This window comes from Suillus subalutaceus, assembly GCF_016647625.1.
Source record: "Suillus subalutaceus strain FC151 chromosome Unknown DFJ58scaffold_6, whole genome shotgun sequence".
Taxonomy (NCBI): domain Eukaryota; kingdom Fungi; phylum Basidiomycota; class Agaricomycetes; order Boletales; family Suillaceae; genus Suillus; species Suillus subalutaceus.
In genome coordinates this window covers 141,204-167,643 of record NW_024540255.1, presented here as the reverse complement: position 1 = coordinate 167,643, position 26,440 = coordinate 141,204, and the positions used below count along the sequence as shown (strand labels likewise).

The 26,440-nt window shown below is 47.1% G+C and overlaps 8 protein-coding genes across 8 annotated transcripts; 4 read left to right on the top strand and 4 right to left on the bottom strand.

The window, feature by feature from the left end:
- Positions 1–205: 205 nt before the first annotated feature.
- On the top strand, positions 206–1,774 carry DFJ58DRAFT_722094 (Clavaminate synthase-like protein; the record flags this gene model as incomplete). Its single annotated transcript, XM_041384859.1, has 10 exons — positions 206–269; positions 322–464; positions 519–644; positions 713–755; positions 804–915; positions 971–1,050; positions 1,101–1,116; positions 1,165–1,226; positions 1,275–1,378; positions 1,430–1,774. 10 exons carry the CDS (start codon positions 206–208, stop codon positions 1,772–1,774), a joined length of 1,095 nt encoding a protein of 364 aa, XP_041249686.1.
- A 336-nt stretch (positions 1,775–2,110) lies between these two features.
- On the bottom strand, positions 2,111–4,316 carry DFJ58DRAFT_696184 (uncharacterized protein). Its single transcript, XM_041383468.1, has 3 exons — positions 3,373–4,316; positions 2,467–3,317; positions 2,111–2,413 (listed from the first exon to the last, which is right to left on the bottom strand). Exons 1-3 carry the CDS (start codon positions 4,217–4,219, stop codon positions 2,240–2,242), a joined length of 1,872 nt encoding a protein of 623 aa, XP_041249685.1. The 5' UTR covers positions 4,220–4,316; the 3' UTR covers positions 2,111–2,239.
- Positions 4,317–4,550: 234 nt separating this feature from the next.
- Positions 4,551–6,124, bottom strand: DFJ58DRAFT_676883 (SET domain-containing protein). The gene is made up of 2 exons (XM_041383129.1): positions 5,110–6,124; positions 4,551–5,056 (listed from the first exon to the last, which is right to left on the bottom strand). Exons 1-2 carry the CDS (start codon positions 5,981–5,983, stop codon positions 4,782–4,784), a joined length of 1,149 nt encoding a protein of 382 aa, XP_041249684.1. The 5' UTR covers positions 5,984–6,124; the 3' UTR covers positions 4,551–4,781.
- Positions 6,125–7,042: 918 nt separating this feature from the next.
- On the bottom strand, positions 7,043–8,522 carry DFJ58DRAFT_910531 (uncharacterized protein; the record flags this gene model as incomplete). The annotated part of the gene is made up of 7 exons (XM_041395190.1): positions 7,043–7,524; positions 7,572–7,768; positions 7,818–8,035; positions 8,100–8,129; positions 8,179–8,218; positions 8,270–8,434; positions 8,486–8,522. 7 exons carry the CDS (start codon positions 8,520–8,522, stop codon positions 7,240–7,242), a joined length of 972 nt encoding a protein of 323 aa, XP_041249683.1. The 3' UTR covers positions 7,043–7,239.
- A 5,672-nt stretch (positions 8,523–14,194) lies between these two features.
- On the top strand, positions 14,195–16,388 carry DFJ58DRAFT_884829 (PIN domain-like protein; the record flags this gene model as incomplete). The annotated part of the gene is made up of 13 exons (XM_041394616.1): positions 14,195–14,247; positions 14,304–14,361; positions 14,416–14,545; positions 14,657–14,775; positions 14,840–14,908; positions 14,975–15,125; positions 15,200–15,252; positions 15,330–15,353; positions 15,402–15,520; positions 15,572–15,815; positions 15,866–15,981; positions 16,036–16,069; positions 16,146–16,388. 13 exons carry the CDS (start codon positions 14,195–14,197, stop codon positions 16,386–16,388), a joined length of 1,413 nt encoding a protein of 470 aa, XP_041249682.1.
- Positions 16,389–16,421: 33 nt separating this feature from the next.
- On the top strand, positions 16,422–17,812 carry DFJ58DRAFT_722087 (uncharacterized protein; the record flags this gene model as incomplete). Its single annotated transcript, XM_041384858.1, has 4 exons — positions 16,422–16,601; positions 16,647–16,835; positions 16,988–17,583; positions 17,635–17,812. 4 exons carry the CDS (start codon positions 16,422–16,424, stop codon positions 17,810–17,812), a joined length of 1,143 nt encoding a protein of 380 aa, XP_041249681.1.
- A 63-nt stretch (positions 17,813–17,875) lies between these two features.
- DFJ58DRAFT_722086 (uncharacterized protein) lies at positions 17,876–21,560 on the top strand (the record flags this gene model as incomplete). Its single annotated transcript, XM_041384857.1, has 9 exons — positions 17,876–17,988; positions 18,043–18,227; positions 18,297–18,655; positions 18,729–19,238; positions 19,290–19,456; positions 19,514–19,598; positions 21,095–21,201; positions 21,257–21,365; positions 21,432–21,560. 9 exons carry the CDS (start codon positions 17,876–17,878, stop codon positions 21,558–21,560), a joined length of 1,764 nt encoding a protein of 587 aa, XP_041249680.1.
- Positions 21,561–22,142: 582 nt separating this feature from the next.
- Positions 22,143–23,154, bottom strand: DFJ58DRAFT_722085 (uncharacterized protein; the record flags this gene model as incomplete). The annotated part of the gene is made up of 3 exons (XM_041384856.1): positions 22,143–22,283; positions 22,342–22,747; positions 22,802–23,154. The coding sequence occupies 3 exons, from the start codon at positions 23,152–23,154 to the stop codon at positions 22,143–22,145; spliced, it is 900 nt and encodes a 299-aa protein (XP_041249679.1).
- Between the last annotated feature and the right edge of the window lie 3,286 nt (positions 23,155–26,440).

The following is a 26,440-nucleotide window of genomic DNA, read 5'->3' as shown; positions in this document are numbered from 1 at the left end:
TGCGTCACCGGTGCGATGGTGCCTACTTTTTGTAAACCCCCCGTGTTTATTGTCGCCGCACGGCGACTACTTGAAACTTCCCTTTGTCAGTGGCCTAGACCATGCAATCATACCCGCAGCTTCTTATAAATCAGACCCAAGGCTTTAATTATATAAGGACAAGTTGGAGGGTTAATTTTGTAACCCCTTGGTGTTCTTAATTACAATGCACGGCATTACCTTGCCCTACGTGCCGCACTACGTTGCTGCACCTCCTACGAAGGAAAACTGTATGTGCGAGGTCTTGTGCTTAATGCAGAACACTGACGTACGCACTGACAGTGGAGTATGCCGACCTTGCGATCATCGACATTTCGAAAGCCAGCTCCGAAGAAGGTTGTGCCTCGCTCGCAATTGAATTAAGGGAGGCTCTCCTGAATTTCGGGTTCTTCTATGTCGTGAATCATGGATATTCGCAAACACAAGTGAGACGATTCTCTAATATTATCACGTAAATAATCAATTACATCTCGACTCAGACGGCTCGCATGTTTGACATTGCAGACGTACCCTTCTCAGCTGTCACCGACAGCGAGAAGCAAATTTATGCTTCGACAAGAAAGCAAGATGGGATGCTCCAAGGATATACATCAGTGCAGTACGCGGTACGTAGCAGTCGTGTATCACGCAACACAGGAACATTTGATTTGCTCAAATCAATCGAATTCAACAGGATAACGATGGTCGAGTGCGCGACCAGCTTGAACAATACTGTAGTGAGCGACACGCATTCATTTTTATAGGCTCATCTCACATCATTCTAGTCATTCGCGATGTGACCAAGCGAAAGCACCCAGAAGCTCTCCTCCCTCTCCTCCCAGAGATACAGGAGTTCAGCACACACAACTACTTCAATGTGTTGTATCCTATCCTGAGGTAAACGTATATCCTGGTGTGCTCAGGAAGACTCTGATAAAATATTCTCTCTCAGGCTTATTGCCCGCAGCCTCGAGCTACCAGAAGATACACTGGTGAACAAACATGTCTTTGACGCCGTCGGCGAGACAGCTGGTACATACATACATTTCAAACAGTTTGTACCATACTGACTTGTCGATCAGTTAGGTTCATCAAGTAGTAAGTACTTCCTTGTATGTCTACTCTCCACAAGCTTATGTGGTGTAGCTACCCACGAACAGAGGAAGAAGAGGCCAAAACAAAGAATGTTTGGCTGAAAGGCCACACGGGTGAGTAATTTACTCACGAAGAAACTGTGCTCACAATACTACCGCAAGACTTCGGAAGTGTTACAATTCTATGGAGTCAGCCTGTCGCCGCATTGCAAATCCAGACCCGTGAAGGTGAATGGCGTTGGATCCGTCACATGGAAAATGCGCTTGTGGGTGGTCATGTTCTATATCTCAATCCATGACATGACGAGCGGGTATAGGTGGTTAACGTAGGCGATGCAATGGACTTCCTTACTGGCGGATATTACAAAGGCACGATCCACCGCGTTGTCCAGCCCGCGGTGGACCAGCGGGACTATACTCGTCTTGGAGTGTTCTACTTTGCTATCCCTAACGACGATATCAAATTGGTGCCGATGGTTGAAAGCCCAGTCTTACAGAGAGTAGGAATTCAGAGACGGTGCGAAGATAGCGAGGCACCGATAATGGAGCAATGGAGGAAAGCAAGGACGATGGCTTATGGCCTGTCGAAACTGAAGAGTGGAAAAGAAAAAGGCGTAGAAGAAGAGATGATCCACGGGGTGATGATCAAGCATTATAACTGAAGCTTCACCTTGCATAGTTGTATTTTCTGTCTCATTGTCCTTGGACGACGAACGTCCCGAAATATTGATGGCATACAGGTTGATGAATACAAGAAGGTCCAGTGCGGGAGACCATTAACGTGAGGATCTCATCCAAATCGCTGCGAAAACGTGGGTCCATCTCAATAGTATACGTCTACCGGTAACACAATGTTAGGGTAGAGGCAGCAGAAGTCCCAGAGCAGCCCCATCTTGAATAGCAGAATGAACGATATCCATCGCTAGACCGTTCTTTGAATTATTTCATGCACAAGTCGGTGACGTCATCCCTAGAGTAGCTCATGGATATCGGGAAATCTGAATTCCAGTGCGGCGTAGTGAACCACTATGTCAACAATGTATAGGAATGTGCTTAGCAGTCGTGAATGCATGATGATACAGGCAAATAAATTACATAGTCCTTCAGAGAAAAGATCAAGGGAGCCGTCATACCAGTAGATCTTTCATTCCAACGCGTACGCTCCCTTGGAAGGGCAGACCCAAAAGGTCCATTCCTGTGGCCGTGTCCTCATGATCACGGAACGGTAATCCGACGATGTACACCCCGACATCAGTAGTTCCCTGCAAGCCAGCCAATGCACCATGGGTGCCAAATACAACCTGCAATTGATCCTGCGTGAACAAGGTTGCGCAAAAAATAGTGCTATACACACCTTGCTGATGAAATTGCTGAATTGTTTCTGCCTACCAGGAAGCACCTCCAACGGGACATTGACCATATCTGCGGTGACTGCGAACATGGAGCCTTCTCCTTCGGAGTCGACTTGAACGCTTGTCGCTTCCAACCAATCTTCAGGTCGTATATGACCAAATGCGTGTTCTGGAAGTGGATCCGGTAATTCGTCTTCGTCTTTCTGTTGGGGAAAGAGAAGTGTAGGCAATTCATGGGCTTCCCCGTCGAAGACCAGAACATCAGGAAATACGCGAGTAACATTCAGTGCAAGGTCCATTCCTTTAGGCAGCACTATGCGAGCGAACACCGAACCACTCGCAAGAAAACCGGTGCTAGCAGAGTTTGGTTTTATCTTCATGTCGTGAATCGTTACATTGCGGAGTATGTGTGGTTTGGAACTGGGGGGCGGGAATTCCATGTCCACCGTAAAAGATGGGAATAGTGGACATGCGACGGATACGAGGTTAGGTTCGAGGGAGAGGTATCTACTAAGGAAGGCGGATATGGATGCGGAAGGATGGGCGGGGAGAGGGAGAACGCTTCCAGAGATAGTGAGCGTGATGTTGGGGTGGGTCAGGGTGAACGGGTCAGTGTGTACCGATGCTATCGGTACTGATGAATGGTTTTTGCCGGGGAGTGAAATTATGAATGGAAGTGAGGGTGCAGTTAGGTTCATTATAGGTGGCACGGGATTGACGACAGTCGCAAGGGCATGTACAGTCACGTCTTTAGCTTCAGACTCCACGCCGAAAGATTGCAACGTGATCAGCTGCGAAACGGATGGTAGTGGTACATCCTTGCCCGGGATGGGCAAGCCAGGGATCGGTGGAACTGTCGGTATTGCTGTAGTATTCTTTGCAAATTAACAGATAATAAAAAGACTTACGCTGCATGGACAACTGAGTTTGTATACCTAATCTCTGGAGCCTTAGCATGTGCCTCCAATCGCCTTTGTTCGTCGAGCCCCCAGAGACGACCACGCTAGGAACAGAGGCATGTACAGACGCAGCACCAGAATGCCAGGAGTCGTGCACGAACTGGTTCATATCAGACGCGTCCTGGGTGGGGATGACAAAAATAGTTAAAGACAATGAGGATAACCACGAATCATCGTATGGGGGATCGACAGTGAGAGGAAGTTCAAATGGTGGGGAATGGAGCGTGGCTAAGAGTGCCTGTCGCTGAGAGAAGATTTGAGCGGTAGAGATGTCCACTGTAACTCTATCCAGAATCTTGACGCCCCATTGACCAAACGACTTCCAGATGTTATACAATGTTCCCTCGTCATCATCCATATCGACTCCCACTATTGATCCCGCATCAATTCCAACTCTTGCTCGTACTTCTATCCATGTCCCGCCGTCTGCTGTAACATTGAGTACGCTCACCCGGTACGGCCCTTGGATCACCAGCGCATTCTCTAAGATGTCTTCTGGGGACACATGCGACAATCTGGCGGCATAAGAGTATGCCAACAGAGCAAGCAGCAGAAATATTACGATGCAGGAAGACAGAGATGCCAGGAAAACAAATATAAGCTTGGACCAAAGCCTTCGCCGAGCGTCCGAGCTGCTTTCAAGGTCGACGTCTTCATCGTCTGTAGCACGTGGCTGACTGGGAGTAACATCACTGTGGTGTAGTAGCAGGGGTGTTTGTTCTGAAGGTTCAGAATGCCTGGCCTTTCCTTTTCCCTTGACGCATGGAGGAGAACTGTCGTTTTCCGCAAGTGTCATGAATTCAGTAGTCGTCAGGGAGGAGTAGAGTGGAGCTTGCTCAGCTCAGTCTGCCAGTACTATGTAGTGCTGGGTCTCAGGCTACGCAAGTCCAAAAAAGGCCTCAAGTAGACTATTATTACAACTTTACAACTAGCGCTTATATAAAAGAGGTCTATAAGAGTCCAGACATAGCATGCCGAGGTCACTACCGGTAGTCGCAGTCTTTCTATCTATTCCAAAGCACGAGATCCCGCCGGCGATGGCGTCCACCACGTCATGCTGTGTTGTTGCGTTCTGACAGCTCTTTCCGTCTGCTGCGACATGATGTGTTGTTGCGCATCCATGCTCCGTCTCCTTTGTGCAGCTCTTTGCTCATTACTATGAGCGACCTCTGCTTCATTTCACGGCGTTGTCGGCCTTCAAAACGGAAGCAGGTATCAGATTGATAGGCGCTATCACGGATTCAATATCAACAATCACACCTGTAAAAGACCGAAGGTGACCGGTGAGTCCTTGTACATACTTACTAATAAATCTATTCAACATCATGAAATCCATTCAACCCCCCACAGTGTCACAACTATGTACGCACACAAACACCAACATCTAAGACTTGGCTGCGTCTCTGTAAAAAGGCACATCGATACGGAGGTGCCTCATCAGGTTCTTCTGATTGGCAACGCTGGCACCGGCACTTGAAGAACCAGCTATCTTCTAGATCCTGTCTGCGCTGCGTAATGGTTTGATTGGTATCGATATAGCTAATGCAAAGCTCCTCGCCGATCTCGACTGAGCGAGAGGTGGTGAAGTGCATGGTACGTCCAACACGCGTCTTTTTGACATTTGGGTAACAACCTTCATGGGCCGATGCGTTGAGTAAAAAGGCTTACAAAGAAGTGGGTTCTTACTGTGGTTAAAATAACTCGCGCCTGCCCAAAGGCCCCATCCGAGCATTTCATCTCTGCTATCTCCATCCCAAATGCCGAAAGCATTCCCGGTGTCGCGCGCAAGGATATATCGGGCCGTAGGAACGTACAATCTGAGATGTTTCGGAAGCGAATGACACAAAAAAGCGTATACGCGTAGATGCGCCGCGAGAATGTAAGGCCGCACGCTAACATTCGAGAGCTCGCTGCTCTGGAGATCAAGAATTTCTGCCCATGGATCTGAGGTGGATATTATCGAAGAAACTGCGAAACTGGCGAGACGGTGATCAAATACATATCGCTGGACAATGGCTGACGCAACTGAGCGCGATATTTCGAGTTCCATATCTTCTAAATTCATCGTCGAGCAGTACGCAGAGAGACGAGCACGAGAGGAAACCAAATCCTCGACATCCGCCCATGCTTTGTCGATGTAGTCTTGCGTGATTTGTGCAGTAGGACCATTTGGCAGTATCGGATCGTAGTCGTCCCTGGCGGAATTCCTCCGAGTAGCTATCTTTGCTTTGCCAAGAAGAGCATTGACATCGGCAGTCAAGGGACCTATCACCCCGCTTTCCCATGTGACCTTGCATTCATCGGTACAGAACCAAACAGTCTCTGCAGTTGCCCTGCAGCTCCTGATACTCCAAGTCCGTGAATCGTCAATACTTCGTGAAGTACTTGCAGCGTAAGCAAAACACTGAGCACAGACCTCCCTGCGATAATCTTTGTAAATCACATGCGCAAAAGGAGCTTCACATGCAAATATGTTGGTCCCCTGGGCAATGGGCTGGACAGCAAAGAGAGAACGTCCCCCATGCGGTGTGGTCCGCAAGTCGATCAGTGGCCACGTCATTTAAGACCGTTCTAGCTTCTATGCGCAAATGTGGCGAAGAAAGATGCACCGAAGATAGCTGGCTAGATGAAGTGGTAACCACGTAGTTTGCCGCTTTTGTCTTCGGTGTGTATGCATCAAGAGAAGAAGGTTAAAAATTTGAAGTGTTCAGTTGTCACGCGTCACATGTTGGTCGTGACTTGACGGACGCACGTAACGCGACCGCGTCTTTGGAAGCGGGAGAGGATAGATTCGGGGCATGCTGCACGTGTGTTGCCGACCGTGGCTGAGACAGACGCCGATCCACGCTCGACTAACCGCAGTGGGAGAGCGAGCGCCTGTACTAGAGCCTGCTGGAGAAAAGTCAGGCTTGACACTGACGCCGAGCGAAAGTAGTCAGAGTCGGCTGGCATATGTGCGAGTCTCGGAGCACACACCAAGCCCCCGGCTCCTTTTTTCACGAGACTGACCCCTCCTGACCCCTCGGATGGCTCACTTGTAGAATTGATTTTTCCGCAGAGAGCCTTTCGACCGTTCATAAATATGTTCATCTACTTGAACTGCAATCATTATCGTTTAAACTGGCAGGGACTTTCAAGTGTAGTGTTGCTACGACCTGGCTATGGTATGTCCACATCAAGTTCGAGCAACACAGTACATAACTTCGGGTTTCCTCCGGTGCACGTGTTTCACGACCAATATATTTCCAGCCTGAGGTTGAGCCACGTCATTTGCGTTAGTGATGATGCCAGCTACTTCGCGAAATGATGTAGACCCAAGTGCCATTACTCTAGCAGGAAGATTTGCAACGACCCGGTCATTAGAGGCCATTAGGTGAGAATCACCCGCAGGCTTTTCGATGCCGGAAAGCCGGAGTTGCGGCTTACAATTAAAATCGCATCAGCTGGCCTCCTACCGACATGCATAGGGCGGAAGTTAAACAGGAGCTTGACCTAGGGTGGGAGGACGATGCTGAACGCCAAAATGACACCGATACCCGTCTCCTTGAATAAAGACAGTGAACTCACCAGAATTTCAAGCTCTGCATTGAATCATTTAATTAGCACAGATGGTAATGCGGCCGTGTTGAAATTTTCGTCCTCGGATTGGAATAGAGGGGTACAAGGTGTGTGATTGCACGGTTTAGACATGAACGGAAAAATGACCGTGATCGATCGAGAAAATGCAATTTGCCAGGGAAAAATTAGAAGAATCCATTCCACAAGGACCCTGCCCCACTAACGTGGGAGTCGGAAAGAAATCAACTTTTTTCTGCTCTAACACCATTCCCTTGTCTGCTTTGGCTCCCTGTTGTTGTGTAAAGTAACGTCGTCGTCGTCGTCGTCGCTTGTCTTCAAGGAACGGAGACGAGACTCGGAGAGATCCTCCAGCACGATCGTGGTAGTTTCAATAGCTACGCGAGTGGCAGCTATGCGTGTCCTATGTTGTCCGCCAAAAGTTATGATGGGTGTCGGATTGGATGGTGAATCATCGTCTGAACTTATACGGAAGATGAACGCGACGACCACGCTCAAGTTCGCGACGATTAGAGACAGGGAAGCCTAAAGCGTGATCAGTAGCGCTCGAGGTCTAAACACTGACACCGAACCTCAACTATAGCAGCCATAAACTCCTTAAGCCCTTCACCACAGAAGATGTAATATGCATGGGTAAGACTGACGATCGTGGTAATTGCTGACGTAGAAAAGACGGCTAATATCCGGACTTTTTGCGTCTTTGACAATCTGACTTTGTAAATGAGGAAAAATGGAGCCATGATGAGGAAAAAGTCCGCAAGAACGTCGGCTGAGATACATCAGAAGACCAATATATTTTATGAAAAATGAATACTCACTGATGATCTGCGTTATTGCAACACGTTTGCCGAGATCGCACTGCGGATGTGGTTGTATTGTTTTCCAGCTGGGCTGAGTTTCACAAACCCACCACAGTTGTGCAAAAAGGAGAGCCCAGATAGCGCCGAAGGTACCGACAATGCACATAAGAAATCTCCTGAAGTTTCCCGGGATTGTGAGTCGCACAATGGTAAACAACACGGATAACTTCGATGACCTATGCGTGCATGTCAGTTTTGTCACGTTGCCATGCCACTAAAAGTGCAGTAATAGTGTCCTACCATACAACTGCATAAAAAAATTGTATGATCCTGATGTAGTATTGGTAACGTCTCTCAAGTATAAGAAAAGAGAACGTACATGTAGTATAATGCTATCCTTGTGTTTTGATGGTATCTTTCTGCATTTCTACAGTAAGATATATGAAACATACGCATTGTAGGACGCTCACCGGAGTCTTGCAGATACAAGCAATCGGAAATTAATAGTAGAAAGTCGAATATCATGCAGAGGGCCGCCCATACATCGTCGATTCCCAGACGCTTCTGCTGCACACGGATACACAAGCGGAAGGATGTGACAAGGACAGCCACAACCGTGAGGGTTATGTCCGCGACTAAAAAAATATCAAGTACGGCGACGCAGCAAGTCAAGCAGCCAGACTCACCTTCCGTCTGTCGAAGGGTAGGGCCTGGGGACGACATGATATGTCTGAGAAAGTAATAAGATGAGCGAACGACATATATATGCAGCTACGTGTTAAAAAGGGCTGCTCAATTCTGAAATTTTGGAATTGAACAGCAGCGCATGTGGCACGTTCCGAGTCATTCCGTGGTCGAACAGTAGTTCCAGTTCACCCCTTCAATGGCGCTTCTTAAAGTTACATGGTAATTGCATTTGGTGTCACATCTACATCGAGATCACGTGAGTTCGAGGCGTAAATTTCACGACATCATGCATCACAAATGCATCAAGACCGGTTCGCGCCAAAATAAATAAAAAATCGAGAATGAGAGGAACCACACCGAGAAAACATTAAAATGGCTAATTGTTAGTAAGTCAACGAATCTGGGAAGAACCAAGTTGTCATAATCTCGTCGAAAGCTGTCGGATTAGTGCTCTCTGGTACCAGAATTGGCGACGAGACACCAACACCAGGGATGCAGATGGGCGTTTGGGATTAATAAGAGGGTGTGCTCGTGGGCTGGTGAGAAGAGGGCGGCGGCGGTGTATATATGGTACCCGTGTCGAGAGCGTTTCTGAATAATGTCAGAGGTTCCTCACACGGTAGTGATTGTGCGAGCACAGCAGTAGAACTCAGGGATCGCATTATATTATGATTGTAAAATATGAATGTGACAGAAAAAGGCTGAGAATGGTCACTTATAAGAGCCCATCTGGACAACGAATAACAAAATTTCAAATTTCAACTGAGTCATGTCACATGGTCTGGGAGATCCCGGATCACACACCTCGGTTAGACTTCGTATTAACAATGATAACGCTTCGCATACATGGACTATGATATTGACCTTGAAGCGCAACAACAATTCGACCAACGTCGACGTCGCTGGACCGTGATTCTCATAGCTATGGTAGTGCAAATTATGAATACCTACCAGCTTCTGTTCTTATCCTCAACTGTCCGCATCCCATATCATACATCCATCCTCACTGGTGAAGCATGGGTGTACGAGCTCATTTATGGACATCCTGACAGGATCCGGCACAACTTTGGTATTGATAGCAATGTTTTCAATGCACTGCTGCAGGTTCTTCACCACAATAGATTTGTCCTATCCCGCAATGGCAGTATCAGTGGAGGAGCAGCTTGGCATTTTTTTATATACATGTGTCACTGGATTATCATCCCACCTTAGTTGGGGAGAGATTCCAGCGCTCCCCTGACACGGTCACAAGGTATAGTGGTCTCGATATTATTTTTCAAGCGACTTAATCTATTTTCCAAGATATTTCAAACACATGCTTTTCTTCTTCTCGTCGAATCCATTTTACAGCTCCCAGATCACATTTCCGACTCACACAACCCCAATTTCCCATAAAATTCTCGATGATCCTCGATATCGGTTCTTTGATCAGTGTATCGGTGCTGTAGACGGCACGCATATCCAGGCTTTTGTACCGCCAGAGGAACACTTTCACATGCGTAACCGCAAAGGTTTTTTATCGCAAAATTGTCTGTTCATCTGCGATTTTGACCTCCATTTCTTGTATTCACTCTGTGGGTGGGACAGATCTATGTCTGATGCTGCTCTGTGGACGGACACCCATTCAAACGACCTACGCATCCCTGAAGGTCGATACTTTCTTGCGGATGCTGGTTTTGGTACCTCTGATGTCCTCCTTGTTCCATACCGGAGTGTCCGTTATCATTTGAAAGAGTGGCGACGGGCCAATATCAAGTAGTACTAATCCTTTATTATTTTAAGTTAGCGTCTGACTGGGATTCTACACAGGCCACAGAATGCCAAGGAACTATTCAACCTTCGTCATGCTGGACTTCGCAATGTGATTGAACGCATTTTTGGTGTTATGAAGCGTCAGTGGGGCATCTTGCGACATGTCCCTGAATATAACATGGATATTCAGGCTCGGATCCCTGTAGCGCTGTGCGCACTGCACAACTTCAATCAAAGGTATCATCCTGACGACTTTGACGTCGAATCTGACGGAATGAACCTTGATGTTGCGTTGGGTGAACTCGGCGATGGACCAGCTGACACAGCGGAACGGAGCAGAGCGGATCAGTGGCGGGAGAGAATTGCAGAGGAAATGTGGGCTGACTATCTCAATGAGCATAGGGAACGAGGACTTCCATTGCCAGGTACAGCTTGAATACAAATAAGTAGTAGTTTGTATTGTCGTACTACACTCCGCGGAACCGCCTGCTTCAAGCTCTATACCATTACTACATCGTCGTCTTGGTTGGACTTGAGTTTGCGGAGAGTTTTCTCCAACCAGGCAGCTCGAGTTGTCTCTGGAAAATTAGAAAAAATTACAGCCTGTGTCTTGTCCCTAGCGAAGTAGTCTGTGATCTCGAGCTGATCATCAGCTGTAAGAGTCTTATGTTCTGATAACAAGACAACAGCACGAGTGAGGGGGTCAGATGAAGTAACCTGGGGGGGAGTTTGGAGGTAGTCTTTGATGTAAGTAGCGAGCTCCTTCATCGTCTCAGACCCATCCTGTTGTGCCTGGGCAGTTACAGATAGTGGCCGGCGTGTACGTTTTCGAGCGCTTGCTTCTGATTCAATAATTGAGGGTGTGGAACTGATTCTGCGCTTTGCACTGCGGCTAACACTTGTCAACACAGATGAGGGGGCTGAGCCACCACCGGAAGAGGTAAGGAAACAAGATGGAGTAGAGGGCGATGTTGATGAGGGATCACTGAAAGTGGCCGATGGCCCAGGAGTGCGGAGAAGCCCACTGCCACCCACTTGCATGACTTCTTCGGTTGCAGAGGTAAGCTGGCTGAGATTAAAGGAGGGAGGAGTAGCCTGAGGGATGTCATTGCCGGTGGGCACTGGAGGTGGTCGATAGACATGCGATCCTTTTGCAATCTTTGGCGTCATCTGCTCCATAGCAGAGGTATGTTTGAAGCCCTTATTTTTGAAGGCCTTCGCTGCAGGGCGTCGCTGAGAGTGATTGCGTTATTAGTAGTGCTGGCTGCAGCAGTGGCAACAATACATACCTTGACGTACCGATCCCAGACATCATCATTCTTCATCACTATTCCAGCTCCATACTCATCACTCCATGTAAATCCCGATGTGTTCTTGATATCTGCGACAGCACCATATGATGTTTTGAGCTGCAAGACATACATTCTTTGAGTTTTCCCTGATCACCGGCAACACGATCATCGGACTGATAACATACAGATTGCCACTTGTTCTTACAAACACCAGCTGTCTTCTCAGCACCAGATGCATTTGGGAATCTCTCCTTCAGTAGATTTGCAGCGCTGGTGAGTGTTGTACCCTTGGGATTTCCATCGCCACTTGCAGAGAACTGAGATAACAGGAAGTCAACGAAAACAGTTTCTTCTTCTAGCGTCCAGGAGGCAGCAGGCTTTCTTTTGCTTTGGTTCTTCTTCAATTCTACTGGATCAACAGTACCACAAGAACGAAGGGAGCGATTAGATCCATCACTGTGGCTTGATACATTAGATGACATGGCGGTTATGGCAGGGAAGCAAGGTGCCCTGTGTGAAAGAATCTGTGTGATCCGGGATCTCCCAGACCATGTGACATGACTCAGTTGAAATTTGAAATTTTGTTATTCGTTGTCCAGATGGGTTCTAAGTTACGCCAGCTGAACACCGGTCCGAAACATAGACAGCAGGTTGTCGAAGTCGTTCTCCGAGTCGTTGCCAAGTTGACAGCGAAGTCCCCAACTCCACTTTAGTGGAAGAGCAAGCAAATAGTCAATCCTATTTACAAGCCCGTTCGTTTTTTCCCACATCCATTCAAGTAAAAGAGGTCACTCAGAAAATAATGCTACTCAGCTGGTGTACTTTCAAATTGGTCTTTACTCGACAATGCCAAACATTTCCATGTAAAAGTTGGGATATCTGGAGAAATGTACGATTAGCTAAGGTAAATTCTGTAAAGGGGATTTCGTCTCAGATTCGCTCTGACAAAAAAAAAAAGGGAATCCAAAGTCACGTGACATATGGTTGGAATTCTGCCATTGTGCTGACACACGGTTGGGAATTCTGCCGCATGCACCTAACTTAGGGTTCGGCATGTGAGTTGCTCGCGCCAAAGCTTGTTTCCACCAATCACGAGCCAGGACCGAATTACCCTATACATCAGGGAAGTGACGTGAAAATGGTAAAGTTTTGTCAAGCTTTACCTGATTTAAAATTTGTATAATATCTATCAAAATGATAGTTCACTAGAAAATGCTTTATATACCCGGAGTAAGTTGGATGAAAACTCCCAAAAGCACAATCATGATAGTCTACCTGCAATTACTTGCCATTTCTCACCAAACCAGCAAATGTTGCCAACACTTGGCAGCCATGACAAAGTTTGATAATGTTGGGTGGCTTCAAACAAAAGCTAATTTTTCAACCATTGTACACACATTTTATTCCAAAAAAAATTCATTTTGTAATTAAACAAACAAGATGTAAGTACATATATACATATATAACACTACAAAAGACAGAAAATGAGTATAAGAGGGAGGAGGGTCCGCGAAGGAGGGTCTGCGAAGGAGGGTCCACAAAGGAGGGTCCACAAAGGAGGGTCCGCGAAGGAGGGTCCAAGAAGGAGGGTCCGCAAAGGAGGGTCCAGGAAGTAGGGTCCATGAAGGAGGATCCACGAAGTAGGGTCCAGGAAGGAGGATCCAGGAAGGAGGGTCCAGGAAGGAGGGTCCAGGAAGGAGGGTCCGCAAAGGAGGAACCAAGGAGGAACCGCGGAGGAGGACCACGAAGGAGGAGGAACCAAGGAGGAGGAACCATAAGGGAGGGACCAAGAGGGAAGGCCAAAGAGAGTGAGAGTTCGAGATTCAGAGAGTAATTAAGTGGTGGTGGTAGCATTGAGAGAAGGAACTAGTAAGAAGACTCTAACGTTGAACTTTGAAAAAATTTCGGACTTACATAAGCATCCCATAGGGCTGAGCCTCTTGATCCCAAGTGGTCACTGGTGACCATAGGTGACCATGCAGTCGAGAAATGCTGGTACACTTGCCTATTTTCATCAGAATTATACATTTTTTGCCATATCTTATCCTTCGCTACCAATTTGCTTATCTTATATATTATTTTGTCTACTTTTGTCATTACATATAATCGCGTGAATTTTTGATCTGGTCTTACCAACTACAACTACACAAACCGTCGCCTCGGCGATTTCCTGATGTAGGTTGAATTACTAGCATAGAGAATTATTGGCATCAAAATATCAGTAGAAATCATGCAGACCAAGCAGACCGCTCGAGCGCTCAGGTCCTGACAGCGATCAATGTTCACAAGTAAATTTATATATAAATTATCTAACTGGTGTTTAATCTATGTGTCATGCTTTATCTGAGGTGGAAATCTGAGGCAGAAGTTGGGCGGAAGCAATAAAAATTCACCATTGTTGTGGGTGCATCGGCACCCAGGAAGGCCCTGAGCCTGCCTGGAAGTTCAAAATTCACAAAATTCACAAAATATACAGTGTATTTCTCTTTCTCCCGCACTTTACTCACTTTACCCACTCAAAATTGCACTTTACAGTACTTTACATGTCATACATCCACTCTCTACCTTACCCTCCCTCGGACTCATCCTACACAGTTACCATAAATGGGTGGCTTGATCACATGACTTTACTTTCCTCTGCTCCAAAACTCTCTAGTCACTGCCATGTACAGTGCCGCAGGTGAACACCTCCAACAACAGCACTTCCCCTGGAGAAGGTACTGTTTTAATTTAATTTGTTTATTCGTTTGTAGTTCTCACTCATGCTTTACAGGGCCTCAGGACTTCATGTGGCGACAACAATGCTGCACTCCCAGTCACCCAACTTATCAGTTCCATGTGGCAGTAGCTCTGCCCTACTCACCTAGCAACCCTCTTTGGTGTAGCCGAGGGGAAAACTGGTGGAGCAGCGCTTTATCAACTCCCTCACCATCCCCACATACTTCAACAACTCTCAGAGACAAGCTGCCAAGGATGCAGCTACCATCACCTATGGTCTTAACACAAAAGCCATTGGTGAGCACAATGTCCTCATTTTTTATTCTGGCGGTCCATGAAATCGTCCTTGTTGGTGGTTCCACATCTACCCCCCATACTTGTTAAGCTCGTTTCTGACTTCTTCAACAGCAAGGAGCTCCATGCCACCGTCTTTTCGTGTCTGCTTTCATCACCCAGGGTTCTCCCAGTCACCGTCTTTTCGTGTCTGCTTTCATGACCTAGGGATTTCCCAGTCACTGTCTTTTCGTGTCTGCTTTCATGACCTAGGGATTTCCCAGTCACTGTCTTTTCATGTCTGCTTTCATGACCTAGGGATTTCCCAGTCACCGTCTTTTTGTGTCTGCTTTCATCACCCAGGAATCTCCAGGCCACCGTCTTTTCGTGTCTGCTTTCATCACCCAGGGTTCTCCAGCTCACCATCTTTTCGTGTCTGCTTTCATGACCTAGGATTCTCCCAGTCACCGTCTTTCCGTGTCTGCTTTCATCACCCAGGGTTCTCCAGCTCACCGTCTTTTTGTGTCTGCTTTCATCACCCAGGAATCTCCAGGCCACCATCTTTTTGTGTCTGCTTTCATCTCCCAGGGTTTTCCCAGTCACTGTATTTTTGTGTCTGCTTTCATGACCTAGGGTTCTTTAGCTCACCATCTTTTTGTGTCTGCTTTTATGACCTAGGGTTCTCCAGGCCACCGTCTTTTCATGTCTGCTTTCATGTCTTCAGTGGTCAGGTGACTTCGTCTGACCCCTTTCCACCTGACCCCTTTTCGAGCCCTTCCTGTCCTGATCTTCTACCTTCACACTCCAGAATGGGAATCCCAGGCTATGGGAGGTAAGCCACCAGCTTTGGAGCTGCCCTCAGTATTGATGCTTTCTGCAGCGAGTTGCTTCGGCTGCCGACAACAGAACACTGAAACAACTTGCAGTGTTTAAGTTGAAGACTGAAGAGATTGACGGTGAACGGAAGGTCAAATTGTTCAAGATTGGAATTGATGCTAGGTACAGTACTTGTCTTTTTCACTCATCAGCCAAACTGACTTCTGTTGACAGTGCTTGGATGCACAGCGTGTGTGCTGTCTTTCAGTTCAACCACGCAGGAGCTGGAAAGTCGCCAGAGCTGCGAACACTGTTCTTTCAGCTGGGCACACTGCTCAAGCTACCCCTGCACGTGGTCTTTGTGTTCAATGGCTTGAAACACCTCCCAGAAAAGGGCCGCATGGTCCGAAACAGCCCCCACTGGCTCACTTGCGACTTCCAGCGCATGCTGGAGCTGTTCGGCTTTCAGTGGATTGAGGTATGTTTTGCAGCATAGCTCACTTTGTGACTTGTCTCACTAGTATACAGGCCCCTGGTGAAGCTGAAGCCAAGCTGGCCGCAATGAATGCCCATGGTGTCATTGATGCTGCGATGACCGAAGATAGCGACATATTGATCTTTGGAGCTCCATGCATCATCAGGAGGTGCGTCATTGTTTTCATGTAGAGGTATTTACCATTGATATGTCGTGCTGTTAGCACAAAAAAGGACAAAGACTACCTTAATGTCGAGGTGTATACAGAAGACGGTCTTGAGCATGGTGCCTCTTTGGCCCGAGGAGATAGGTTACTAATCGCCCTGCTAGCAGGTGGAGATTATGATGAAGGAGTGTCTGGTTTGCGGCATCAAGATCGCACACAAGGTCGTGCAGCACAGCAAAATCGGACAGGAGATGCTGCATGCGTTCCTCTCACTGGCACCAGAGCTGTTCTCTGAGCAGGCCAAGGAACTTGTCATGGATTTACGCTCTATGCTTGCAACTGACCCTTACCATTTCCTTGGACGCCGGTACAAGGCTGTTGCAGATTCTATCCCACTCGAGTTTCCCTGATGCAAGGTGATCAGCAAGTACGTCGACCCCATCATGTCTTTTTCAGCCACCACAAGCAGCGCACTTGCAGCACAGGATGTGTTGTCCTGCCAGCCACACCTCGCAGATATTGCAGACTTCTGCAGGGTGCAATTTGGATGGGATGATGACGCCATCGTTGAGAGGATGTATGGGGGCATATGGGAGGGCACCTACCTCCGCACCTTATGCAAGGTAAGGATCACCTTGTTCGTTGACAACCGCTAACCAGTCTTTTAGTTGCCACAACACTCGGACCAAGCACATGCTCAACCAACATTCAAAGTCATTTCTCAGTCCACTATTATGGCATTGTGGTGCGACATCGAAGGCTATAACGTTAAAGTCAATTGTCAGCGCTTGGCACGTAGCACTCTGGGAAACGCCACTCCCAGCCAATTATCTGCAATGTTTGTACACATTCCGATGGTGATACTTAGACATATGGCACCAGACGCAGCTCACCAGTATATTTGTCTGTAGTATGTATGATAGAAACAACCATGCGCATAATGATTAACATTGAACCATATCACTCCTGCAAACTGAATTGTGTGAAATACGAAATGTCATTAAAGTAGTTAGAGGCCCCTGACATGCATGATCCCCGCTCCGAAATTGCAAACTATTTCCTGGAAATAGCTCCCACAACCACTCGCTCGTTCATTTTCGAAAATCATGGTGCGACTGAGCAAGAGTTCAGCGAAAGCCCCCCAGTCACCGAATTGTACTCAAAAGAAGGCGGCACGGAAGAAAGGATCGGCTACCCCAAAGCGGCCTTAGCAGACGTCCAGAAGTGTAAGGACCTTGGGATAGAAACTCACCTACAGGCAAACAACACCAGGGCCAACTATGCTGGTCACGTTCGGCGAGGACGACAGTGGCTGGCAAGTTACTTCAAAACACCAGCCGTTAGCGAATCGGAGAGACGTGACATTGCATCAGATGACTTACTCATTCCAATGCCGTCATCACCTGTGAGTTTTGACATGCACAGCGACAATGATGTGCATGATGACCCTGCCTTCAAAGATGCATTTGACCGGATACTGAACAGATGCTCACACAAAGCACTTGCACTTTTCATGTCCCTGAAAGGGTTCCATGAGAATCTAAGTAAAACTACTGTTGAGAGCATCCGTTCAGCATTTAAGAAGATGTGGGACCTGTCATGGGTGTTGCATTCATGATTCAGAAAAGTACTCAAACACTGACCTGCTCATTCCAGGGATGGTGACATGTATTGCAGCAAATGGCACTTTGATGAGGCGAGACAGCATTGGGAAGGAAACCCTGCTGATTCTGCAGATGTTTATGACGTGCTGTCGTCCATCAAGCATAAGGCTAGTGCGGAGGGCGGAGATCGCACTCACTCAATGGCAATGACGAAAGATTACATGGATTGAGTGCTCTGATGGCATCAGGCTGCGTGTCCGCTGGAGATTGCCCTACGCATGATTGAGAAAACGATGAGCGGTGCTCAGCCTTCAGATCTGCATCTGGACTTTGAAACAAGGAAACAACTCACCCAACATCTTAAACAGATCGCACTTGCGGCCAGTGGATGGACACTATGGACAAGGTGCGACTTGTCAATGTGACTCAGAGTGCATGATCTGACTTACCATATCCACAGGTGTTTCGAGCTCATTAAGTTGCAGCGAAAGGACATCACGCTTGATGTGACAATGTTGGACGGTGTGCTGAAATCATACCTCGCAAATGAGATGCTGACTATGAGTGACCGTGCATCTTACTTTGAGATCTTCCTCTCAAACCGGAAGGGATGGCAACAGAAAGTCGACAAGGGCCAGTTGGGAGGTAGATCTGAGGTGTAAGTTGTGTGCATCAATTCAAAGCTGGCAGCGCATGACTAAACGGTATCACCAGCAAATCACTACAAGATATATCCGCGTCCTGAGATGCTGGCCTGCGACAATTTCTTCTGGATGTTAGTGTGGATCAAGTGGCTTGAATTTTTTCACTATGGACGGACCCTTCACCCAAATGACTTCCTATTCCCTGTGATGGGTGCAAACAGTTTTGTCCACCCCGGACAGCCAATCTCTCACGATACTGTACAAAAATGGATCAACAAGTCAACTGCTGGTGCTGGCATCCTTGGTAACTTCTCAACTCACTGCTTTCATCGTGGAGGCGCACAGTACTGGTTTATGTTCGCTCCTGTAGGCCAACGATGGACACTTGCTAAAGTCCGCTGGTGGGGTGGATGGGCTGAAGGGGAGCATGTATGTGCTTCATGTTCTTGAGACTGACATTTGACTGACACATTTTTTATATCTGTTTTCTTTTAACTCAAAGCGTGATACACTTGTTCGCTACCTCCTCGATGAACTACATGCATATGAAACTGACTACAGTGATGCTCTTGCCCCCATCTCCCGTGGTGCCGATGTCTCCCTTGCCGGTGAACACGCTCTTGCAAGGCCAGCATCCACTGAAGAACTTCACATGGTCCATGCATCCGTCGCAGCAGACGTCAATGGCCTGCGCAATGACATCAGTTCAGTCAATAACTCATTGCGCTCGCTAACAAACATAGTTGTGCAGGCTGCCTGCACCACAGCAACCGCTCTACAGCATCCTGATTCCTCACGATTCTCTGTTGTATCTGACTCGTCCTGCACAGAAACTCCGAGTCCATCTTATGCTCCACCTGTTGGAGGAGTGAGTATCACAGCTGTCAGTGTGCAGCTGCTCGTACTATCTCAGCCTGTTGCCAGCAAAATCGCTACCTCACATTCCACCCATGTCAAGGCATCATCACCATCAGCCCGCATCACTTCATGGCAACTTCCTACACCTGGCCTTGTGATTCCGTGAGTGCCAGTCTTGCGTCCAAACGGCACTACCAACCCAAAGACCAAGTCCTGGAAGGACATTGTCACACATTGGCTTGTCGGTGATCCTGACCAAGGACTGACGACACCGCTCAAGGATTGGCCAAGGGAGTGGTACCAAGGTGCCAATCGACAGTTTGCATCAAAGTATCACCAGAGGGCGACCATCGCATTGGAGTTCATCAATCAGTAAGTCAATGCTGATACTCGCTCTGCTGGCACGCTCACTCTTTGTTTTGGCTCCAGGTATGACTCAAATGAGGCACACTTCCTCGCAGCTTATCCGGAGGCTGAACTGGGGCACACACAATTGTTAAAGGCTGTGAACAAGGTGTGCACTGCATGAGGGGAACGTGTCTCTCGCACCAAGTGACCTTGAGCGTTGTCCTTCCCTCACTCTTTACATTCCATACTACACTACTGTCTCTACCTTACTACCTGCTTGTTCGGCCACTAATTCATGTCTGCTTCTTGTACCATTTGACAAGAACATCGAAAGTTCCTCCAACTTGAACGTTGAAGGGAAAGTGTTTTATGTCACGCTTTAATTCCAAGTTGTCCGTTTTTTCAGCCAATGAGACGTTTAGCATCGAATACAGTGTTAGTCGGATTTGAATGGAATGCATTCCCCACTCATCTCATCAGGATGGTGGCAACAGTGAGCTCGTTCATGATATGAATTACTGCCTACTGCGTGGGTGACCTTCTCGCTGAGATAGGCCTCTGCAGTCTCCTTCATCTTTGTCAGAATCATAGCACTGATCTCCTCTGTGCTGAGATAGGCCTCCTTCATCTTTGTCAGAATCATAGCACTGATCTCCTCTATGGAGTGTGTCGCCCTTGTAACTGATTATCACCCTTGCTAACAACTTGGATGTTGGAAGGGAAAGTGTTTGATGTCACGCTTTAATTCCAAGTCGTCCGTTTTCCGGCCAATGAGACGTTTGGCATCGAATACAGTGTTAGTCGGATTTGAATGGAACACATTCCCCACTCATCTTCATCATCACGTGTTTTTCACTTCTATTTTTAAGCCCAAACTCACGCCGTCACAGGAACCTGGTCATGTGCCTGCGAGGTTACCGAATCCCGACCAAAAAAGGTAATTGATCGAAGCCACGTGACCTCGCGTGGCCTTTTGGCTGAGTGCCACCGTAAATTTCTCAACATAAGTGGTCAGCAGATTTACGTAGATTGTTGGGATGCTCTACAATATATTGCTTTAGATCACTTTCTCATCTGTTCACCGTTTCCATGATGGTACCACTCATTTAGCACACTTCGAAAGCAAACAGTATAATTCCCAAGGTAATGGAAACAAAAACAATAAGAACTGCTGAAAACGGCGCACATAGAAAAGTTGAACATATGACTCGTCCAATTGAGCTGACAGTGACATGGTGGAGGTGCATCGAGTGTGAGAATGTTGTGGAAACACCAGGGATGGTGAATTTGCTCGAACATGAAAGTGCAATTCATGGATGCAACATATAGTGAATACTATGAGTGACGAAAGGATTGGGACTTGGAACAAGAGTCAGCTAATGGCCACACAACATATGAATTACTACTAAGTCTTTACAATACCTGGTGAGCCTAATATGAACTTCCTACTTACACCTCAGGCTGAGCAAGGTTCAAAGAAGCACACAAGTGAGTCACATTCAAATTCTTCCAGTAGCTTACAAATTTCATTTGGAATGAGCTCTTCCTCAAGCGCAGTCATTTCCAATGGGACCATGCATAGGACAAAGATACCCTTTCTGGGAATGAGAGGGTGGATCTCTACATCTTTTTCCTTTTGCCCATCCTAACATATCACGGCAGTGGCCCGGGAAAGACGAGTCCATACTCCAAGTCCTCTTCGATGATCTCCCAGTCAAACAGACCTTTTACCTTGAACCTACTATGCGCGTTGCAAAGCATTTCATTGAGTGTGCACTTGTCCATGACTTCTGCTCGTGTTTAGCACTGAACATCGTCTCTCAGCACCGTCATCCCGTTGGAGAAATGGGACTGTCCAGCAAACGTCACCGTCGACACACTCGGCACATCTCTCAACGATTTCTCAACTATAGTCTTCGTAATAGACATTCGAGTATGTGCGCTGTATTTATCAGCTGACTGCTATCCTCATCCAGATGCTGTAACACTCTACTGGCAGCAGCTCGAGACTCCGAGTGTCATATGCCTTCTGGTTCTCCATAGCAGCAGCCTTGATGAAAAGCATCCAAATACTTTCGAAGTGGTGATTACAACTATAGATCGCGCTGCGTCTTCGAGGTCACAGTGACGTCAGACACACTTGAGGTAGACTTGCAGTGGGGTCTGCGATTGTCCTTTTTGTCATAATAAGTTGCGAAGGTGTTGTACTCGCCATTATTATCTGCTTTGTGATATTAACTCATTTGATAGACACCCTGGATGTGATGCCGTTCACAAAATGCTCCTGCGATCATACGCGCCTCTTCCCGGGAGCCCAATTGCATTGCTGCAGTTCTCAAGATTGGCAACGCTCCACACCAAATGTGAGATCACGTGACCATCATTTAGACGAGAAATACGCAATCATGTGTGTTCAAGACGAGCACACTCACTGTCCATAACAGACACATAATTCACAACACATCACAGCTGGCAAAGATGCAGGAAGGAAGCTGCTCGACGACTAGTATCACAATACCTTCACCCAAGGCTATTGCGTGATCCATAGGGCGGCCGTGTCTCTGGAAATCGCTCTACCCATTCGACAGCAATCGCATCTTAAACGGCATGCACGAGCGTCCGCTCATTCAATCCTGTCACATCAGGCGCCTCATCTTGCTTTTGCTTCCTATACCTGCTCACTCGCCATCGCTGGGCTATATCGACATAGTCAAGTCTTGTCCTCTCCAACAAAGGCATGTACTTTGCACCGCACTTGATCAGATTCACATCTGTAATTGCCCTGCCTTTTGGTCTTTTTCCCACTCCAATCGACACCACAGAATTCAAAAAACTGCATGTGGATGATGGGCTATTTAAGATAGTAAGCTAGGCTTGATGATCGAATGTCCGTGCACATTTTTGCTTACCTTTAATGCAGGATGATCGTTTGAGACATTCTTTGACTGTCTCTGGGTTTTCATCTTCGATGACAACTCAACGATATCTTCAAGCTTCTGGATGCATTCGTTTGCGGCGTCAAGCTGCCTCTCAGTGTGTTGGGCATGTTCGGTGAGTCGTTTGACCTCTGCAACAAGGTGTGCAACTGTCGTGTTGAAATTTGCTGACTGGTCTTGCAAATCTGTCGCAGGTCGCTGATACATGTTCTGACTCATGTGCAGAAGGTGAGCAGGCTGTCGAGCTGTTGAATATAACAGCATAGCTTGATACTCGTCGCTTCCAGGAATTACAGAGGGTGCCCATGAAGATGCCTTGCTTCCTGAGCCTCCCGCAAAATGATGATGACTGGAACTATGGTGGTATGGTGTTTCTCCTCTGGAGGATGGCGTAGCGCTGATGTTTCAAGGCACACTACCAGCACGCATGGACTGTGGGGGTGGCTGGTGGGCACCGAAATAAGGGTTGGGAGTTGGAGATGGTTGATGTATATCCTGAGGCAAGTGCTGTGGGCTGGAGGAACGAAGTCCTGGGGTATTGTTCAACTGACTCAGATCTTGATATGCACGTCCAGCACCCTGCTGCATGCTGCCTGTTCCAAATTGAGGTGCAGGGTTGAACAAATCATCGCGTTGAGGCAACTGTGGCAACGCTTGGTTCCCGATGTTCAGCGGGGATATATGGGGCTGGTATGTTTCTCCCACTGGTTGTTGATAATCGCATGCATTAACGGGGGTAGGAGCGCCACTGGGGTGTCTCTGAGGCTGGCCTTGAAACTCGTACATGGCCAAGTAGGGTGCTGGAGGATACTACCAAGGGCCAGGGAGCATCTGGGGGAGGCTAGCAGGATGGTTCTCTGATACATTACATACCTATTCAGATTAGAAGCAGATCTGTTTTCTCTTAAATGCAGACATAAAGTGGATGTGCGGATCCTCATAAGCTGATTTGATACCATCTCGGTTTAGACGCTAAGGCAACAAACCCATCCCTGAAAATCCTTACAATTCAGAGTCAGTTTTTGCTTCTCAAATGAGCACCTTTTTCGATCTGGATGGGTGGAATTATCCTTGTTTTTCCTTGTCTGTTTACGTTCTGTTTACAGCCTCTAAACATGTACTATTCCGGTCGGTTCTAAATCTCGTTTCCACAGTGAGTCAGCTAATGGCCACCAAAAATGACAAATTACTACCTGGGCAGCCCAATATCAACTTGTGTATATCGTTGAACAAGTCTTTGGTCCCTCTAAGTTCACTGACTGCCAGTGCAAAAGCCAAACAAATCCAAATCCTTGACTCGATTTGGACCAGTACTTGACTAGATGCCTCCACCCCCATCAGGCAATTGACTGCAGAAAGATAAAGTCATACAATGCATTATCTAGTCTAAAATAAATAAAATACATATCATTATGATAGATTTGCAGACAATGCTTTATATACCCAGAGTTACTTGGATGAAAGTGCCTCCCCTACCTCTCTTATGTTGAAGGTAAAGGCTGTAACGTCTATCAGCTGGTCATGTAAATGGCTTCTTAATCATTGGTTGGAAAAATGGCAGGAGTTCCCAAATTTCCAATCACATCACCTGTTGCCAGGCCATGATCACCTCTTGTAGCGTGTGCACTACATCCTCAGTTTGAAAAACAATTCCATTATTGATATCACCTGACAGCTAAGAGTCTGTTTGGGATCGGGATTTTGCCCAACTTCAACAAACTTCTGAAAGAAAATCACAAGGTTAAGTAAGCATGCCGGTGCGCTGCATGCCATCAGTCACAGTGTGACATATTCTTATCAATAGTCATGCCCTCGACACAAAGCTCATCGGAGTCGCGATACTCTCTCCATTTCCACCCAACCATCATGCCCAAAGGCAAAGGGAAAAAAGGGCAGCCACTGACAGTCAGGAAGCTGCCACAGCAGCAAAAGACTGCTGCATATGGTCCCTCGATGATGAAAAAAAAATAGTTGAATATGCCATCCTACAGAAAGCCAAAGGGGAGTGATGGGATCAACTTTACAAAATCTTTCTGGGTTACTGCTGCTGCAGAGATGGCAACACACCCATGCCCCGATAGTGCTCCCAAGACTGCTGAAGCCTGCTCATCTAAATGGAGTTGGGTAAGTACTATGATATGCGTGCCATCACTAATATTAATGTATTTCTAGATAAGAAAGATGTTTCTGTTGGTCGACAAAATAGCTACCAATGCCTCAGGTCTATCGTTCCACCCAGATTTAGGAGCTAATATTGGCGAAGAGTCTGAGACTATGTGGGCAGACTTCATTAAGGTACTGTATCATCTATCTCTCCTGCTCTACCGCACTAATTATTCATGCAGCATAACCCCAAAGCAAAGCCTTTAAAAAACAAAGGATGGCCGCATTATGAGACACTGAAAGGTATCATTCCAGTACTGACAGGCAGCTGGGTTGGCTTCCATGCCAGCACCAGCCTAGCTGCCAACACGTTGACTCCCACAGCAACTGGTAGCAAAATCACCCACACTACTAGCGCCGATACTTCTGCTGATCCCATGTTATCCCTGGAGAGCACGCTTGACCAGGTCGAGTTTCGTGATCTCGATGACATCGAAATGAGCAGTGCTCATGATATCCCACCTGTCACCACACCTACCTCACCTGTGACACCAAGAGGCTTTAACGCAGCCATACAGCCCTTTGTTGCCCCTTCGATGTCTATGCCTGCTTCATCAACGGCGGTGAAGCGTAAAGCTGAGGGGGACATTAATGGACGATGTGAGTCCCACCCCCCCACATTCTTCAAAAGGAAAGAGTGTGGCAGGGTTGTCAAAATCACAGCACCTCAGCATGCCACTCACTTTGGAAGAGTTGGGCGGGAAAGTGGTTGAAAGTATAAAATCTGCAATGTCAGCGCTTCAGGATACCGTCGCAGGGCATATCATGGAACCTGTTCCATCCCGCAAGCAGCATGCTATGCTTCGGATGCAAAAGAAAAGGATTTGGACAACTACGATGCTGTGGCAATGATCAATCTTTTTTCAATTCGACGTCACTATCGCTGATGCTTATAACAACATCACATGAATGGGGTATTTGGAAGATTTTTTTTAGCTCAGCACCTGCGGGAGGCAAGGAGAGTGCAGGCAAATGAACAGGAGCTGCTGTGATACCTCCATGTTAGACATTAGTTAGAACATTCATAAAATACTTGTTTTTTATCTGCACGCAATACTATATGTCAAGTTGGTGGCAAACATAGATTGTACATTGGCAGGACTAGAAAACTGATGACAACAAACAAACAATGACAACAAACAAAACAACAACAACAACAACAACACAACAACAACAACAACAACAAAACAACAACAACCAAACAACAACAACAACAACAATGAACAAACAACAATAATGAATGACAACTAATTATATTACACCAGGTGGCAAAGACACTCCTCTATGCTGCCTTTCTGTGAGGTAATCACCCCACATTGATTCAGCAATCTCGTCATGAACATTGTGTGCACAAATGTGTGCTGCTTCAGTTGGAGGTCCATCGGCAAGTGTGCCACTATCGTAAGGAGCCCTCCACTCATCCAACTCCACTTGACGGTAGTCCAATAATTCATCTGGGTCGTGGATGCGGATGTCATTGTGTATGAGACACAATGCCGGAGGGATGCGAGCTTGCATGTCAGAGTTGTACTCAGGAGGGAGCCAAAGTATGCAGAAGCGATTTTTCAAGACACCAAAAATACACTCGACAACATTGCAGAGCTGCGCGTGGCATAGATTATATAGTTCCTTGGCATTGCAAGGCCTGCAAAGATGTGTAAGTACTATGTCAGGGTTGTAATAAGTGGCTGCAACATACACAAGACTTGCCTGGCCCCATTCAGTAAGGTGGTAGCGCACACCACGATAGGGTACAAATAATTCATCGCATGCAGCAAATCTAGCATCTGCAAGGTACACCTTGCCCTGAGGGATCGTAAAATCATTGAGACGAGTGACGTTGTAGATACGAGCATCCGCTGCAGACCCCTGGAAACCACTCAACATATACGTGAAATGCATGTCAAAG